The 15910-nt window shown below is 41.0% G+C and overlaps 1 protein-coding gene across 1 annotated transcript in view; it reads left to right on the forward strand.

The window, feature by feature from the left end:
- FIRRM (FIGNL1 interacting regulator of recombination and mitosis) overlaps positions 1 to 15910 on the forward strand; it is a 58996-nt gene that overhangs the window by 8454 nt on the left and 34632 nt on the right. Inside the window, exons 4-15 of the mRNA XM_063133447.1 lie at positions 706 to 810; positions 1442 to 1582; positions 1898 to 2060; positions 2663 to 2747; positions 4853 to 4991; positions 6799 to 6879; positions 7589 to 7653; positions 9163 to 9311; positions 12631 to 12760; positions 13126 to 13309; positions 14539 to 14621; positions 14925 to 14976. Coding sequence (XP_062989517.1) covers positions 706 to 810; positions 1442 to 1582; positions 1898 to 2060; positions 2663 to 2747; positions 4853 to 4991; positions 6799 to 6879; positions 7589 to 7653; positions 9163 to 9311; positions 12631 to 12760; positions 13126 to 13309; positions 14539 to 14621; positions 14925 to 14976 — 1377 coding nt within the window. The remainder of the gene's footprint in view (positions 1 to 705; positions 811 to 1441; positions 1583 to 1897; positions 2061 to 2662; positions 2748 to 4852; positions 4992 to 6798; positions 6880 to 7588; positions 7654 to 9162; positions 9312 to 12630; positions 12761 to 13125; positions 13310 to 14538; positions 14622 to 14924; positions 14977 to 15910) is intronic.

Raw genomic sequence — 15910 nt, forward strand, 5'->3', positions numbered from 1 at the left:
GAGCATTAGGGAAAGCATAATGCTCATTTATTTACTAACAGATCAGATCTAGGAAGAGGAAGAAGAAGAAGAAGAAGGAGAAGACATCATGCTGTTTTAGCATTTAATGTTATTTTGGAACAATTGTGTGTAAACCAGGAACCTCTGGCCTGTGGGACCTCCCCTTCTTGTCTGGCCCATCCTTTTAAACAGCCTCGATTGGTACTGAGTGTTTTGTCCACTGGGGCTTTTCAAGCCCTCTCTCTTTCTGTTGTAGCCTTTCATGCCTGCTTCTGTCCAAAAGCTGCTAGTATTGTTTAAGGAAACACACCAGAGCATTATGCTATTGTGCAAGGAGTTGCAGCTAGAAAGTAAAATAGGGAGCAAAGAACTCATGTGCATACAGGTCTTTTAGTATCTTGGCTCTCTTTAACAGTAGCCTTCTGGATGAAAAAGCAACTGGTAATCAAATATATGCCATCTTTGTGTTTGGCTGTCATGGCTAGTAATCATCATATGCCCTGAATTAGTCTTGCACTTCTTTAAAACCATCAGAACTAGCAATCATCACCCCAGGGCTTTTTGTGAGAAAGAGTGGGATATCAATCAAATAATTATAATCCATTCTATGTCAGTACCCTGCATTTTGGTTGCATTCAGTCTGTAGAAGCCCATATTGAGTTTTCTGCTAATATTAATTATATTAATCTGCTTTTTTTAAAACAGACAGTACAATTATTTGATCTTTTGATGTATGAAATATCCAGTCAGGCAAAACTATTAACAAACCAGAATCTAGAGTTACACGTGACATTGAGGAACCATTTGCAGGTAAATTCAATGATGTTAGCTCTAACAAAAGGAGTTGTGGCGATTACATATTTTTCCACAGTGATGGCAATACTTTGGGAGGGTTTACACCAGTATATAAAATCAAATCCATTGAGAATTTGTGAGCATTTGCTGGTGTGGTTCTATTGTACAGTGTGTGTCTATGTTTGTTTAAAGGGATTCTGTGTAAATTGCAGTAAAAACAACAGAGTCCTGTGCCAACGTATTGACAAATTTAGTCTTCAAGGTAGCACAAGAAGCTTTGTGTATGAGTGTGTGTGTATGTATGTATGTGAGGAGTAATGTGAGTGGAGCAACTCATGTTGACAATAGCAGGTTGTTATGCACAATTTGGGCTCTCTCCAGCACATGGGAGATGACAGGTGATGGCCCTTGTATGATGTCTGATCCATACCATCATAGTCAAAAGTTGAATAAAACCTCAGCTGCTATGCCTAAAAGAATTGTATGAATAGGTCTGCAAACTTTCCTTTTTTCCTTGAAGTCAGAAAATAGTTTAGCAAATGGATACGTTTCTTTAAGGTTTCTTTTAAGATTTCAGACTTGGGTTAAATTGCTGTTTCTATAATCTCTGTTGTTGCTTGTATTAATAACATATTTTCCATTGCAGGCGCTGGTGCATGTGTTGGAAGCATTAACAGGGTGTGTGCAACACATCTGCACTATGCAGGAGACTGTGTCCTTAGAACATGTCCACAGTCTTCCCTCCTCTGTTCTTCATGTTATCAAGAACACATTTATACATTGCAAGGTTAGTGCGTTTAATCACACAATACGTGTTTAATATTCGTGATCTAGCAGATAATAAAACATTGTAGGTTTTTTGCTTGGGGGATTGCAAAAGTTGAGCAAAATTCATGGCAGGGCAATAAAACGGAGATTTGTGCAAATTTTATGGCAGGATTGTTTTTAAAGTTTGTGAATGCTTAGCAATTTGTGCTTTGCAACTACAAAAAAATAACCTGAGTTATAAATTAGTTGAACTATTTTCTATATCCTTAACCTGCATCCATGGCTAATCTGTATAATATGTTCATTTTATCTTTGATTTTCTATTTTGCTACAGAACAGTGAGTCATTGTACAGTGAGTGTCTTCACTTGTTTTCTGATTTACTCCAGTCTCTGTTTAAGGAAGCCTATACATTGCAAAAGCAACTTATGGAGCTGCTTGATATGGTATCTGTGAACTCCTGTACTCCTGAAGATAATATAGCAATTGTGGTATCAGGTGTGTATAATAATAATAATAATAATAATAATAATATTTATTTCTTACTTGCCTCTCCATTTTGATCGAGGCGGGGAACAACGGTAAATATAAAATAAAACTGAATTAAGAACATAATATAATTGTTAAAACATCCAAAAAACATTCTAAAAACATCCTAAAATTCCCCTGGATAGGCCTGCCAGAAGATAGCTTTTTTGATAGCTTTCTTGAATGCTACTAGACTGTCAAGTTGATGATGCATCTTGACAGATAAAAGATGCATCCTAAAACAGGCTACTCTTTACTGATGCTAGTCCCCAAAACATGAAAACTCCCACCATACACCCATTTCCTTTTGTGGAAATTGATATGACTCATCAGTTCAAAGAAACTTACATGTATTATGCCAGGGCATATGGGTTACCCCCTCCTCAAATTCAGGATCACATACAAATGGAAATAATTGAAAATGTGTTTCCCCGTTATATGTTCCATTCGTTAATTACTATTGTGAACTTATGGGAAATAATATTCAGGTTACTAAATACAGTAAATGCTATTCACTGTGTTAGATGGTGAAGTTATCTTGCATTTAATTTTTGTACTTTTTTCCTCCACAGTGATTCACACTGTGCTGGAGATCTGCTCTACAATTTCGAGCATAGATCATGCTCTTCATGCAAATACATGGAAGTTCATAATCAGGTACGTTTTCAGGCTATTGATGTCATCTTTTATATTATCTAAAGTTCTAAACAAATCATATAGCCACTCTTTTACTAATAGCTGGTCTGACCTACTGATGAGCTCAGGTGAAATGCTTGAATTTAAAGCAGAGTACTTCTTTAGTTTCTCATATGTCTAAATTGCCTAAAATTCAAGTATTTCAGTTGTGGGTTGGGTAGCTAATTTAAATGTTTAGGAATTTGTATGTACCTAACTCCCATTGCAATTCAACCTTTAATTAGAGCACAGTGGAGCAACTTTATAGTCTGCACATGGGACATCCCTGGGCCAAATTGTTAGGGTATGGAAGTTCAGTTCACTAGTCCCACTCCAGGGCTATTCAGTATTCCTCACCTCTCTTCACATCTCTCCTGCTACACCATTGAGCATCCCTCAGCAGTATGATTCTGTCAGTATCAGGACTTTTCTCCCTAGTATAGAGGAAGGGATTTCGGGGTGGGGGGTAGGGTCATTCAGACTCAGAATCAGAAGAAGAAGCAGGACCAGAAATTTACCTGCCAATACAGGAAGCAGGGAAGGATGAGTCAAGGATGAATCTTCCCAGAAGCTTATCGGCAAGAATGCTGACAGCTCAGAGACCATTACCCCCCAACTCTTGGGAACTCAGCCTCTGTTGGAGGGGGGAGGGGATGTCGGATTTGACAGATGTCAGAGTCCATCGCAGGTTCAAGCAGGTGGAATTGAGAGGAAGTGGGAGGTGTTCCCTTAGGGTAGCGGCTCTTGAAAAGCTTCTCCTGAAAGACCCTCCCTGAGATACAATGCCTTTTAGACTGCAGGAATGGTCCTGCTTTAGTTGAAGGCAACTGCCTAGCATTCACACTCCCTTCAGGTATGAAGAGATGTCTATTTGTTGAATCAAGTTTTGTGGATTACACAGTGGATGTCTTTATTCTCACCCTTCAGTGGGAGCACTTGGAATCACTACAGATTTTCATCTCCCCGTATTTTTCCTTCCTTTGTGTGAAGCTTAGGCCTGCTACTTGAACATCTTTTAGCCTGCTAAGAGGGAGGGAGTGAAACGAATACTTGGCCAGTGGAGAGGTTCTTCTGGCTAGACATCACTCATGGATTACCAGTTAAACCATACTGAACCAGGCCTAAGCGAATGTCGCACTGAGACTCTTATCCTGTCATTTGCCCTTATATGGCTGTAATGCTCACTTCTTAACATCTGAATCAACTCATTATTTTCATTTGGAATTTAAACATAGCTATCTAATCTCTGAGTTTTCAGCTCCTGTTTTATGTTTCAGTATGTAAACATGTTAGGCCAGAATTCTAAGACCTATTGCTAAATTGTCTTTGATTTCTTTCAGGCCTGTGCATACATCTATTCATATAATTATTCCTGTATTTAGTCTGCTTGTAGAATAGTAAGAAAAAAAGCACATCTCTGATTGTGAACTTGGGAAACGCTTTGAGTCTAGGGTAGATCAGATGTGCTCAGCAAACCAAAACAAGCAGGACCTGCAACAAAACATTGCAGCGTACCCTCACCTTCTAACATGAGTGCTACTGTCTCAGTTTTTTGCTTTTCTTTTCAAACAGACATTCAGCACTCCATGGTTGCTGATAATGTGAGCTCGAACAGTCATCATTTGACTGTCAGGGTGGTTGCCCCCTCAGGCTTTTAAAAAATATTTATTTATTTATTTATTTATTTATTGCATTAATATCCCACCTTTTGCCTCCAAGGAACCCAAGGCAGTGTACATAATCTTCCTCCTCTCCATTTTATCCTCACAACAACAACCCTGTGAGGTAGGTTGGCCTGAGGGGCTGTGACTGGCCCAAAGTCACCCAGTGGGTTTCCACGGCTGAGTGGGGACTAGAACCCAGATCTCCTGTCCAACACTTTAGCTACTACACCACACTGGCTCTGCACTTCTGCAAGACTTAGGATTCCCCTGAATATGCAGATACCTTGTTTCTCAGTGGCCCCGTTTTGGTTCTATTTCTGTTGTCACTCACAACTTGCAGTCACTAAGAGGGATTGATGGAGAGGTGGTGGTTTTAATGATCTCTTGATTATTTACAATTCGGCAAATATTTGTCTTTATCAGGCAAAGTCTCAAGCACAAATCCCTGATAAAGAACCATTTGAAACATTCTGATATCTTCAGTGGCCTTTGTGAGGATATCCTGTTTTCTTTCGAATCTTGTTTGCAGCTGGCCGTGCAGATGAAACAGTCTGGAACACAGGTGAATAGATGATTACTTAACAGTAGGGCTGGACCACTTGTGACCCTCCAGATGTTTTGGCCTACAACTGTTATCAGCCTTGGCCAACACAGCCAATGATTAGGGATGCTGGGAGTGGCAGTTCAAAAACATTTGGAGGGCCACGAGTTGCTTACGCCTGATTTACAGGTATGTTGATTTTGAGAAGAAGTGGACTTCTAAAAGTGCTGTAATTAAAGTTGCAAGGGTGATAATTGAAAACATTGGCATACGTGTGTCTTAGACAAGGCCACAAGGTTAGCCTTTGGGCCTTTGGGCAGTGCGTAAGGTTAGAATCATGGCAATCTTAGCTTTCCTTTTACTTTTTTTTTAAGATGGGTAAAATCCTCTTCATGGTTTTCCCTCAGGATATGTAAAAGTTGCCCCACAATGGCCTAGGCGAACATCATGTTCACTCACTTCAATGGGACTACACTGCTTTTAGGAGCAAACTTTATTGTTGTTCTCTGATGCATTGATTTAGCCCCAGCTTGATGAGAAAATTGGGTAGAGCCACAATGGAAGGGATTCCAGGATTGAACACAATGCAGTAAAGAAACCCCTGGCATAGGACTCTCTAATGCAGGTCATAAGATGCCTGAAAATGTGGTGGATGAAACAGAAAAGAAAAGTAAAACAAGAAGGTGAAATTCTCTGTTTTGAAGTTTTAGAATTTCTAAGCGGATGTATAATATTATATTGTATAAAGACATCTTTAAAAAGTATATTAGCTATACCATAACTTTCATACATAATTAGTTTTTTTTTCTATTCTGTCTCTTGATCATGTTGAATTTCTATTATGCACATAGAAGTGCAGGAAAAAAAGTTCTTCAGGTTCAACAATTTTATTGTTTTCTACACTGAAAGACAAAACTTAACAAACAAAACAATACTACTTATAAAAACACATAAATGTTTTATACAAGGCCATCATACATTTAAGGCATTCTTCATGTCAGACATATAGGCTATCTGTTCTTATAACTTAGTTCCCTAAATACAGTAACATTATATCATTCTTACTTTTCTCTAGCCAGCACAGGACTGTTACTGAATCTACCAACATTATATATTGAATCCACAGACATATAAATCATTTTTTTCAACTCTTGAAAATATTCTATCAAAGGTTTCCAGTCCAAAGCTGTCGATTTTTCTCTTACCAGCGCTGTAAGTTTGGCCATCTCCGCCAACTCCAGAACCTTCAGCAGCCATTCCTCCGTTGATAGTACTTGTGTGTTTTTCCGTTTTTGTGCATAGAGCAGTCTAGCAGCTGTTGTCATGTACAAAAACAGCATTCCTCTTTTTTCTTTAAATTGATCGTCCATAAGCCCCAACAAGAACAATTCGGGTTTCGTTTGTAAATTGGTCTTTAATATTTTTTGCATTAACAAATGGATCTGGTTCAAAAAGGATTTTGCTTTTTTTACAAGACTACCACATATGGTAAAAAGTTCCCTCTCGTTCTTCACACTTCCAACAGTCTCCCAAAGCAAAATCCTTTTTGAACCAGATCCATTTGTTAATGCAAAAAATATTAAAGACCAATTTACAAACGAAACCTGAATTGTTCTTGTTGGGGCTTATGGACGATCAATTTAAAGAAAAAAGAGGAATGCTGTTTTTGTACATGACAACAGCTGCTAGACTCCTCTATGCACAATACATTTTGAGGGAGACATATACCATCTATACATCATCTTTTAAAAGTTCTCTTTAAGCCTGTTTTCTAAAACACTGTTTAATGCTGTCCATTTGACTTTGCTATTTCTTCCCTTTTGGATAGGAGAGCATTGATAACAAGTTGTTCCAGAGGACAATCAAACTGTGTAGATTCTTCGCTAATTCCCTGATACACTATACGAAGGTAATTTGGGTGCGAGGTGGGGGAGAAGAACTATGCAATCTATGTGTTGATGCAGTGTTGCAAGTAAGTCCCCAAAGGTTACTAGCCTGCAAAACCTTTTGCTAGCCCACTGAGGGCTGGCAAAGGAGGGCTGGAAAGCTGTGTTGTGCACAGAGGAAAGGGATTCCCTTGTCTAGCACAGTGCTTGGTTTCTATGTTAGGGGAGAAATGGAATGCTTTTCCCCTCCTCTGCCAGCTGTTTACTTGCCTGTCTGGAAGTTTGTGTACTCGCCTGAATGCAATTCCTGGTAACCTATGGTGACCAGGCTAGTGCTTAAAAGACAAGGCTGTATTAATTTTGGTATTGTTCTTGACCATAGTGAAACTGTGCAAGGTTTGTGCTCAAAGTCATATCTGAATATGGCTACGTTTCCAACTTGTCATATCTGATTAGCTCTTTTTCACTGTGCATTATGCAAATTCCGCTAATTTTTAAGCCTGCTATTATAAAAGGCAGTTTCCAATATCTCATTTAGTGAACATCCTCTCCCTTCCTCATCTCTAAATCTTTTGTTCCAATTTGAAATTAAGTGGTTTGATTGCTTCCCAGAAACATCACCTGACTCATAGAATCACTAAGGGTGTCCCCCCCCCTTGGGGGCATCAGCCCTAATCTTATCCTGTTTTGAATTTTAAATTAAAATAGTATTTGACATTGTTGGCTTTACAGGAGTTCACTTCTTTCCTGGTAGATTCCTGCCCTCAGCTTCATCAGACATACCTTGAAATATACAGGTAAGTGAAAATGATTATTTGGAGAGTGAGAGAGCATAAACTTCTGTATACCACCTGCAGTGCAGAATAGACTGATAAGGTTAACTCCCATCTCCATAAACTGCTGTTAACATATTCATAGACTATAATTAGAAGCTTGATAAATAGTATTCATGATGATATCTGTGGCCCAGGCTCTTTTTTAACTAATAGTTTTAAGAAAATTTCAAAATCTAATTTAAATCAAAACAATCCGATATAAATAAAAGATCAATTTAAATTTTAAAAATCAATTTTTGTTTTTTGTTTTGTAAAATGATTGGTTTTTATCAACCCTGCTTAGACCTTTGTCCTAGGGGGTCCCCTCAAAGCTGCTTCTTGTCCCTAACGTTGTTTAACATCTGTAGAAACTATTGGGAGAGAATGTCTGAGGATTGGGGCTGGGTGCCACAAATATGTGGTGATGATCATTTCTATCTCCCCATTTCATCTTATGCTGAGGAGGCAGTGAAGGTTCTGAATAAATACCTGAGTGCAGTGATGGATTGGATATGGACTAATAAACTGAGACTCCAGAAAAGACAGGAGGGCTGTCCGTCAGCAATGTGCTGTACATGCAGCTACCTTTGAAAAGCATTCAGAAGCTTCAGCTGGCACGAAATGTAGTGACCAGAGTGATCTTTAGAAATGGTTTTGTGGACATGTTACTCTAGTCTTGTGCCACGTGCCCAGGCTTCCCAATTGTTTTGGGGAGAAATTCGAACTGCTGGTTGTTACCTTTAAACTCATAAACAATTTGGAGCCTGCTCAGTCATAGTGTTCAATATTTCATGCTTCGCTCCACATACCATTGCCTTTCACAGAGCTATGAAGATTTTTATATTTTAGCTGAGTTTTTATTTTGTTTTTTTCTCCTACAGTTGATTTATGGGTTAGGGTTAGGGTGCGCACCTGTTGGAAGAGGGGATTCATTATTTAAAGGCCCTGTTTCTGTCATCCCCCACCTCACCTCAGAAGGTGGAGGGACCCAGAGCAACACCTAAACAGTGGTTCTTAACACACAGGCAGGTTCATGCAGGAATGGGTGGTCCTCCAAATAATCTGGTCTCAAGCCATTTAGGGCTTGGTAGGTCAAAGCCAGCACTTTGGATTGTGGCTGGAAAAGGACCAAAAGCCTGTGTAACTGTTCAAGAATTGGCAATATGCGTTCCTACATCCAGTCCCATTTAATAATCATGCTGCTGTATTTTGTGCTGAATGTAGTTTCTAAAGAGTCATTGAAGTTAGCCTCCAATACAATACTTCATAATTATTTAAGCAATATAAATACCACTATATGGATACCAGTGGCCAGGCTGTTCCTGTCCAGGGAGATATTAAAATTGGGTCCGCAGCCTTGAGCCTTCAGTGACAATGCTGGATCTAGTAGCACAGTGCTCTAGTTTATACTGTTTTTAACCTTAGGAATTCTTACGTAGTGTTGTTCAGAATGTAAGCAATAATGAAGCATTCTGTATTCTTTCTTGACAGCAAATTTCCTCCAAGTCTTCATGCTCCAGTGATTTCTGAGGCTCATCAGGATGAAATAGCAAGGGGATTCCTAGTGGTGCTGGATTCCCTCCTCCTGCAACTGCTCTGCTCTAGGCCTTTCCTAGAAGTGGTATTAAGTAAAACTTTAGGTAAGCTGAAAGGCCTTGCTCTGCGTTCTCTGGCAACAGAGAAGTGAATAACTGCTACTAGAGGGTCATGCTCTGGCTGCATTCAGACGGCAGGTTAGTCAGCAGAAGGGGAATAGCCAACTCCACAGATGGCAATTGAGGGGCTACTCCCCATGTGACATGTTGCCAGGCCCCCGTGGAGCGTTTGAGGCTCACATTGAGTGGATTAATGGTCAACGCAGCACTTGACTGACACAAAGCCCCTGCCCTCTCCCCTCCCTCAGTCCTCTCAGTGGTATCCCAGCAGCCACCATGTCCTGAAATCCATGGCGGCTGCCATTACCAAGCTCCTACCCCGTTGGTTCCGTCGCGGCTGTGGGCAGACCTCCCGCTCTCTGATTGCTGCTGGGAAGTTTAGCAAAGTGGTGCTCAGCTGGCAATAGGGCCCCTTCCTGCCTCTCCCAAACAGGTGGCCCACTTGTCCTTCGTGTGCCTCAGCCCCACTCCGCCCCTTGCTCGCTACACACCCTCTCAGCGATCTGCCCTGCTGCTGCGCTGGCCAGCTGCCCCAGTCTCTCCCCACTCCTCTGCAATCCTCTTCCCCTAGCCCAGTGGAGTGCCCGTTCAAATGGCCCACGCAGGCAAGCCAGCCTCGCACGCTCCCCCCCTTCCTTTGCTTGGCGCTTCCTCCCTGCTCCCGAGGGCCCCCAACACAAGTTGAATCGGCATATTCCCTACACACTAGCACTATGGGAAGCAGTGGAATTATTGGAAGCATTTTTATCAGCCACTACAAAAATGGGCACAACCATTTCAGCATAGGAAAGGGTTGGCATACTAGTCAGGAAGATAGGCCACCTTTGTGCTTGACGAAACCTATGGTTAAGACACAACTGTTAAGGCTTCTCAGAGCTTTGCACCTCACTGCAGGAAGGGAAGCACTAGAAGGGGAGGCCCTCTTACTCAGGAAGCAATGCCAGTCCAGTCACGCCCGGCACACATGGGGGTAGTGCGCCCAGATCCACTCCCAGATCCTTTGGCATACCGTTGTCGCCTCTGTCTGTGCTGCCCGCTCTTGAGTTGGATTCTCACTCTGCCACTCCCATCCACCAGAATGGTATTGCTGTCTTCATCCGTTCTAGGCAGGTCAGGGTGCTCATCCCCATGAGACTCACAGCTGTTGTGCAGAATGCAGCAACAGACGATAAAAGTCAGGAATTATGTGACTCTAGGTCCAGCAGACTGAAAAGAGAACTGGCCAAAAGCAAGCTCAACAGGCATACGGGCACTGCTGTGTTAGAAGTTGAAGTTCTTCTACATGGGGGTCGTGGGAGGAATGGTAGGGGCCATCAGCCACGGCTGAGTGGCAAACGCCTAGGCAGATTTCAGAATCGAGTTCTAGTGGCTGTAGCAGAGTGGCCAGCGTAGTTTTGGCCACTCTTAACCAGGGACTCTGTAGCCAGTCGAAATAGTCTACTCAACAGATCGAAGTAGTCCATGGAGCCTGACAAATGACGTGCTAACCAACGGTTGTACAAATGGTCAACTGCAGAGCGTTGGTTATCTCCGTTGGTTAGTTCGGGAAAATAGTCAACCATGGGGTGGTTTTTGCCTGACAGACAACACAATAGTTAACGGTTGACTATTTAAGCAAGAATTGACTACTTAAACCACCGATGGTGCCGTCCGAACTGAGCCTCTGTCTGCCCTTGATAACCAAACTTTTTTTTTTACTAGCCAACTGTGTAGAACAATCCCACTGCAATAATATTATATGCATTTTCAAAATAGTTATTGGTACAATCAGACTGATAAACTCAAAAGTTACCTATGTTACTGCACACCTGACTATTTATTACTTTTAATCAGATTCATTTCATAGCTTTAGACTGTTTTTCTTTCTAATTGTTAAGCTTGATCTGTTTTCTTCTGTACAGAATTAAATATTTTTATTAAAAGCTCTGATATTATGTACTTTTACATATTGACATAGTTCACATGCAATGCTAACTTGTGGGTGAGCCCAAGCGAGTGAGTGCATTGCCTCCAGTGTGCTTCTCATTTCTTCTTTCACTTAACAACCTAAGATCACGCTTTTGTAGGTTGTTAGCATGATGCCCAAACTTGGACACTGGGTTGTTTAGGGTTTAAACATCCCAGAGTTTAACCCAAGAACAAATTGTATCTTAACTCTAGGCTGTTTAATCCCCAAGAGAACCAGACTGTTGAGGTTCGAACATCACACTAACAACCTATGAAAGGGGAATCATAGGTTGCTAATTGAAAGTTTTGGGGTCAATTGTATGATGTCATCAACGACTAGGATGTCTCCCATGGTATACTCTGGAAATCCCGGTATGAAAAGAACCACTTTTAAAGTCATTAAATCTCAGAAAAAGTGGGTTGTTCCGCTACTAGATGGCACTGTCTTAATAGAAGTGAACAGAGGGGAATTATTCAATACAAAGCACATAGTCGCCCCTCTCCACCTGTGTTATGCAGCCCATAACAAAGAACCAGGAGGCACAAAAGCCCCAGGTAAGCAACGAGATTTCCCTTAATGTGGAGATCCTTGAAGTCTCTCTTGCTGCCTGTAGTGCAACCTTTGCAGTTTGAATGACCAGGTAAATGATCTTATTAAGAATTGCTCCATTTCAAAATGCTTGCTCTTGGTTTTCTAAAATTTTTGAACTGTTAGTCTGAGCTAGAAACCCTGAAAAATCCAACCTTGCCATGAATGAACATTTTCCTCACTCATGCTTTTCTTTTTATTTATTTAGTTTTGGTATTTAGTCAGGTCGGGCTACCAGTTTGAAACATTAGAATTTGAAGTATTTGCTCAAATCTGACCTGTGACTTGCGGAGAAGAAAGAAATCAAACTTAACTTGCATGTTCCCCCTTTTATTTTAGTCTGGAATCCCTTTTGGCCCCAATTAGCAAAGATAAGATCATTGGTTCCATGTGCTTCTCAAACACCTTTTAGCGTGACTTGCCCAGTTCCCTATATTTTCGTATTTCACTTGAGTCAGAGAGTAAAGGGAAGGGCATTCACCAGAACATGGAGGGGCGGTGGTCATGGTGTCCTTGGCATGTGCCATTGTGGACTGCTGACTATGTTGCTTTTTCTTTTTTTCTTTTCTTTCCCAGCTATTTTTTTAATGTGATATCCTCTTTGTGCTATGGTGCTTTAGAATCTAAACTTTAAGATTTCTAGAACTGCAAATGTTTGCATGGTTGTAGGATCCTAGATTTGTTTGGACTATTGGGTCTTGACATGAGTGTCCATACAAATGAAAGCTTTTTAAATAAGTTTTATCACTTTTAAAAAACTGACTTCAGATCTCTCTCCTGAGCTGCACTTCCCACAATGTCGTCTTCTGCTTTCTGTCATGGACATGTTGCCATCCCAGCCTCAGGATGTGCAGGCTCTTTGGAATACAGGAAGACAGTTCCCAGAAGAGAATCCCAGGTAAATCCTTGCTGCTGCAGTGAATCTGTGTTAACAGGTAGGGGCTTAATTGACTCCACATGCTCTGTTGACAAGCCAAGTCCCTGTGGAACCTTGAATATGCTTCATAAAGAAAAGGTGTTTTGATCTGTTGAAGGAAGGATGAAGTCTGGATTTAGTGAATCTATAAGATATCAATTTTTCTTCAGTGTATACCACTGCTTGCAGCATCATTTCCTGGAAACCTAGTAGTTAATAGCATATGACCTATCAAGCAGTGCTTAGTGCTGCACAGTCCTTATTAATTTTTAGTGCTGCTTGATGGATGACTCCAAGGATCTTTTGGAAGTAAAGAAGTAAACCTGCTGTTCTCCATTTCTTTGCAGGGTGTCCTTGTTTGCAGCACTGTTCCTCAGTCTTCAGCAGTGCTCTGGCGAACTTTCCCTTCCCTTTTTGCCAGGAGCGATGGGGACAGGGCAAGCTGAGGATCCTGTCACCTTTTACCACTATGCTTGCATCCACTTGTGTACCTTTATCACATCCATCCCTGAATCACATTTCCATCTTCTGGTAAGAAGGACTATTGCATGCTAAGACTGATTCGCTGATTTGCGATAACCAGTGGATTTTGAAACTTTTAAACCAAGCCTTCATTTCATGAGACATAGGGGCTGTCTATACATCTTTTAAGCCCCGTGGTGGCTGTGAATTGGTGCTGCGTTGGTTATATGATGCAGCTGCCAATTTGCCGCCACTGTGGGGCTTTCCTGCGAAGCTGTGTATTTAAAAAGTTGAGCACTTACCCCGACATTTACTGCTGAAGCGAGGTCACCACAACCCTTCCGACGCCTGACCTTATGCCGGCGTCGGGGTGGGGGTGCTCCAGGGCAGATGCTGATCCCTGATTGGTCTCTGGAAGTTGGGCTGGGGTGCGCCTGGCGACCTGAATGGCTGCCAGAAAATCCACACGACCTCCAGCCGTCAGAATTACCTGCTGCCATCCCGCAGCAGCGAAATCACGGGGTTTAGCAGGGAAGTGGTGGCAACATGTTGCGATCAAGGTAGGGTCGTTCCTTACTGCTATTTCCCACATTTCTTTAATAGTCAACGTATTGTCAAGAAAAGTTGACCATTAAAGAAATAGATCATGTACTATTTTCATTGGGTTGTATCATCCTCCCCCAACCCAGATCTGAGTGGCTGTCCTGTGATCTTAGCTGGAAAGTTCAAAATTGCAGGATTCTGATATCAGTTTTTAAGTACTCTCAGAATTCAGAGTCATTTGAATTGATGTTAGGGTCAGTCCTTTTTGCAGATAAATTATTGCTATCGCTAGCTCCTTGGATTGAATGTACAGCACAGCATAAACTGGATTTGACCTGTCAACATACATATAAATTCTGGAGTTCTAGAAGAGACTCTGAATGGAACGAATCAGATTATCTGATCATTCAACCAGATCATCCACACTCTTTTCTGGGGTGCATGGACTCGACACACACTGCGAGATGCAAAAATGTCATGTCTGAATTGACCTTGCGTACAAACAGCAGGAAGCGAAGGCTCAGTGGGATCACGGAATCTAGGAACTGGCCCCTTCTGTGGAGCTATACATTTTGCACTGCAAGATTCTTTTGATAGTACCTTGTTATGTATGGGAAGTACTCTAGTTTCCAAATAGGGCGTTGTTGTTTTTGCTTGACTCATTTAAAAGCCTGTGTTCTCTTAAGACAGTAAAAAGCAGTCTTGAGTTCTTCTTAAGCAACGTTTTGATTGTGTGTGTGTTTACTTTTTCTTAGGAATGCTCCCTGCTGGAGGCTGTACTTGGTTCTAACATGATGACTGCTCTCTTGGCTATGGATGCTTGGTGCTTCCTTGCCCGGTAAGATAGAAGGATGGACAGCAGTAGCAAAGGCCTGAGCTGCCATGTTCCCTCTTCTGTGAGGACCTATTTATTTATTACATTGGAAACTACCCTTTCTTTGAGAAGGGCTGAGTGCCACATATGGCATTATTTCAATTTCCCCCCCCCCTTAATTATAGGTTGCCAGCTAATGAGCTTCAAGAATAAACAAGGACTTGAATCCAGGTCTTCCCAGTTCAAGATCCACACAGACTAGCAGAGCAGGAGGAGATCTACTTGACTCACTTGCTAATCTTGCTCTCTCTCTCTCTCATCTTCTAGGTATGCGACAGCAGACCTGTGTGCTCATCATGCATTTATAATAGCACATTTGGTAAGAAGAATATGATTTTGTTTATAAACAAAACAAAACTAAACAATGCTAAAGAGCACACCTGCATACAAAGTCAAATTGTTTTATACAAATCAAATAACTTGTTTTTGATAAGACAGATAAATCAAATGGGTTGTTTTTTACAAGTCTGATTACAGGCATCCAGTTTTTGTCCTGTTTTGTCATATATTTAGACTTCATCAGAAAAACAGTTCCGTTATCTGTAAAGACCGATGAACATATACAAGATACAAATTAAATAACATTCAGTGTTACGTCATTATTTTCAGAAAGTATCAAAAGATTCAAAAATATTTTAGTATGTGTTAAACACTCACCGCCATGAAGAAGCAATACTGTGGGAGTATAGGTGTTTGCAAACTTAAATAGTCGTTCCGTACTATTTTTTAGTTTAATCCGTCAAAAGGAGGTTTTCTGTGTGATAAAGGTAGGTTTTAGAAATAGAATAAAATAAACACAATGACGGAAGAATAATGAAGGATCCAAACCTCAATTCCTGGCAAGTAATCCAGACTGCTTCAACGGCGGCAAGTACTGTGAGCAGGTTTGTTCCTTCTACCTTATTAGGTTATTTTATACATGAATCTTAAAGGTACAGGAACATCACTGTATGTAGTGCTAACTAGAATAGCAGTGGTGGTACTGCTAGTGAAAAAGGACCATCCTTCGACATTACTTTCCAAGAAAGGATGCCAATTCCAAACTAACATTGAGGCCATGAGGTTGTACAGTGCCAAGCTTAAAAATCCATTGTGCTTCCTTCCTTAAAAGAAGGTTCTCATGATTATTCCAGTTGTATTTATGGGGGTATATCAATAACCAAAAACTTGAACTCATAATATCTATGAGAGTTATTTAGTTTTGTTTTCTGTTCAACTGCTGCCCTTTTTGGTTGTTTTGTTTATAAGCGGAC

This window comes from Elgaria multicarinata, chromosome 1, assembly GCF_023053635.1.
Source record: "Elgaria multicarinata webbii isolate HBS135686 ecotype San Diego chromosome 1, rElgMul1.1.pri, whole genome shotgun sequence".
In the NCBI taxonomy this organism is placed as follows: domain Eukaryota; kingdom Metazoa; phylum Chordata; class Lepidosauria; order Squamata; family Anguidae; genus Elgaria; species Elgaria multicarinata.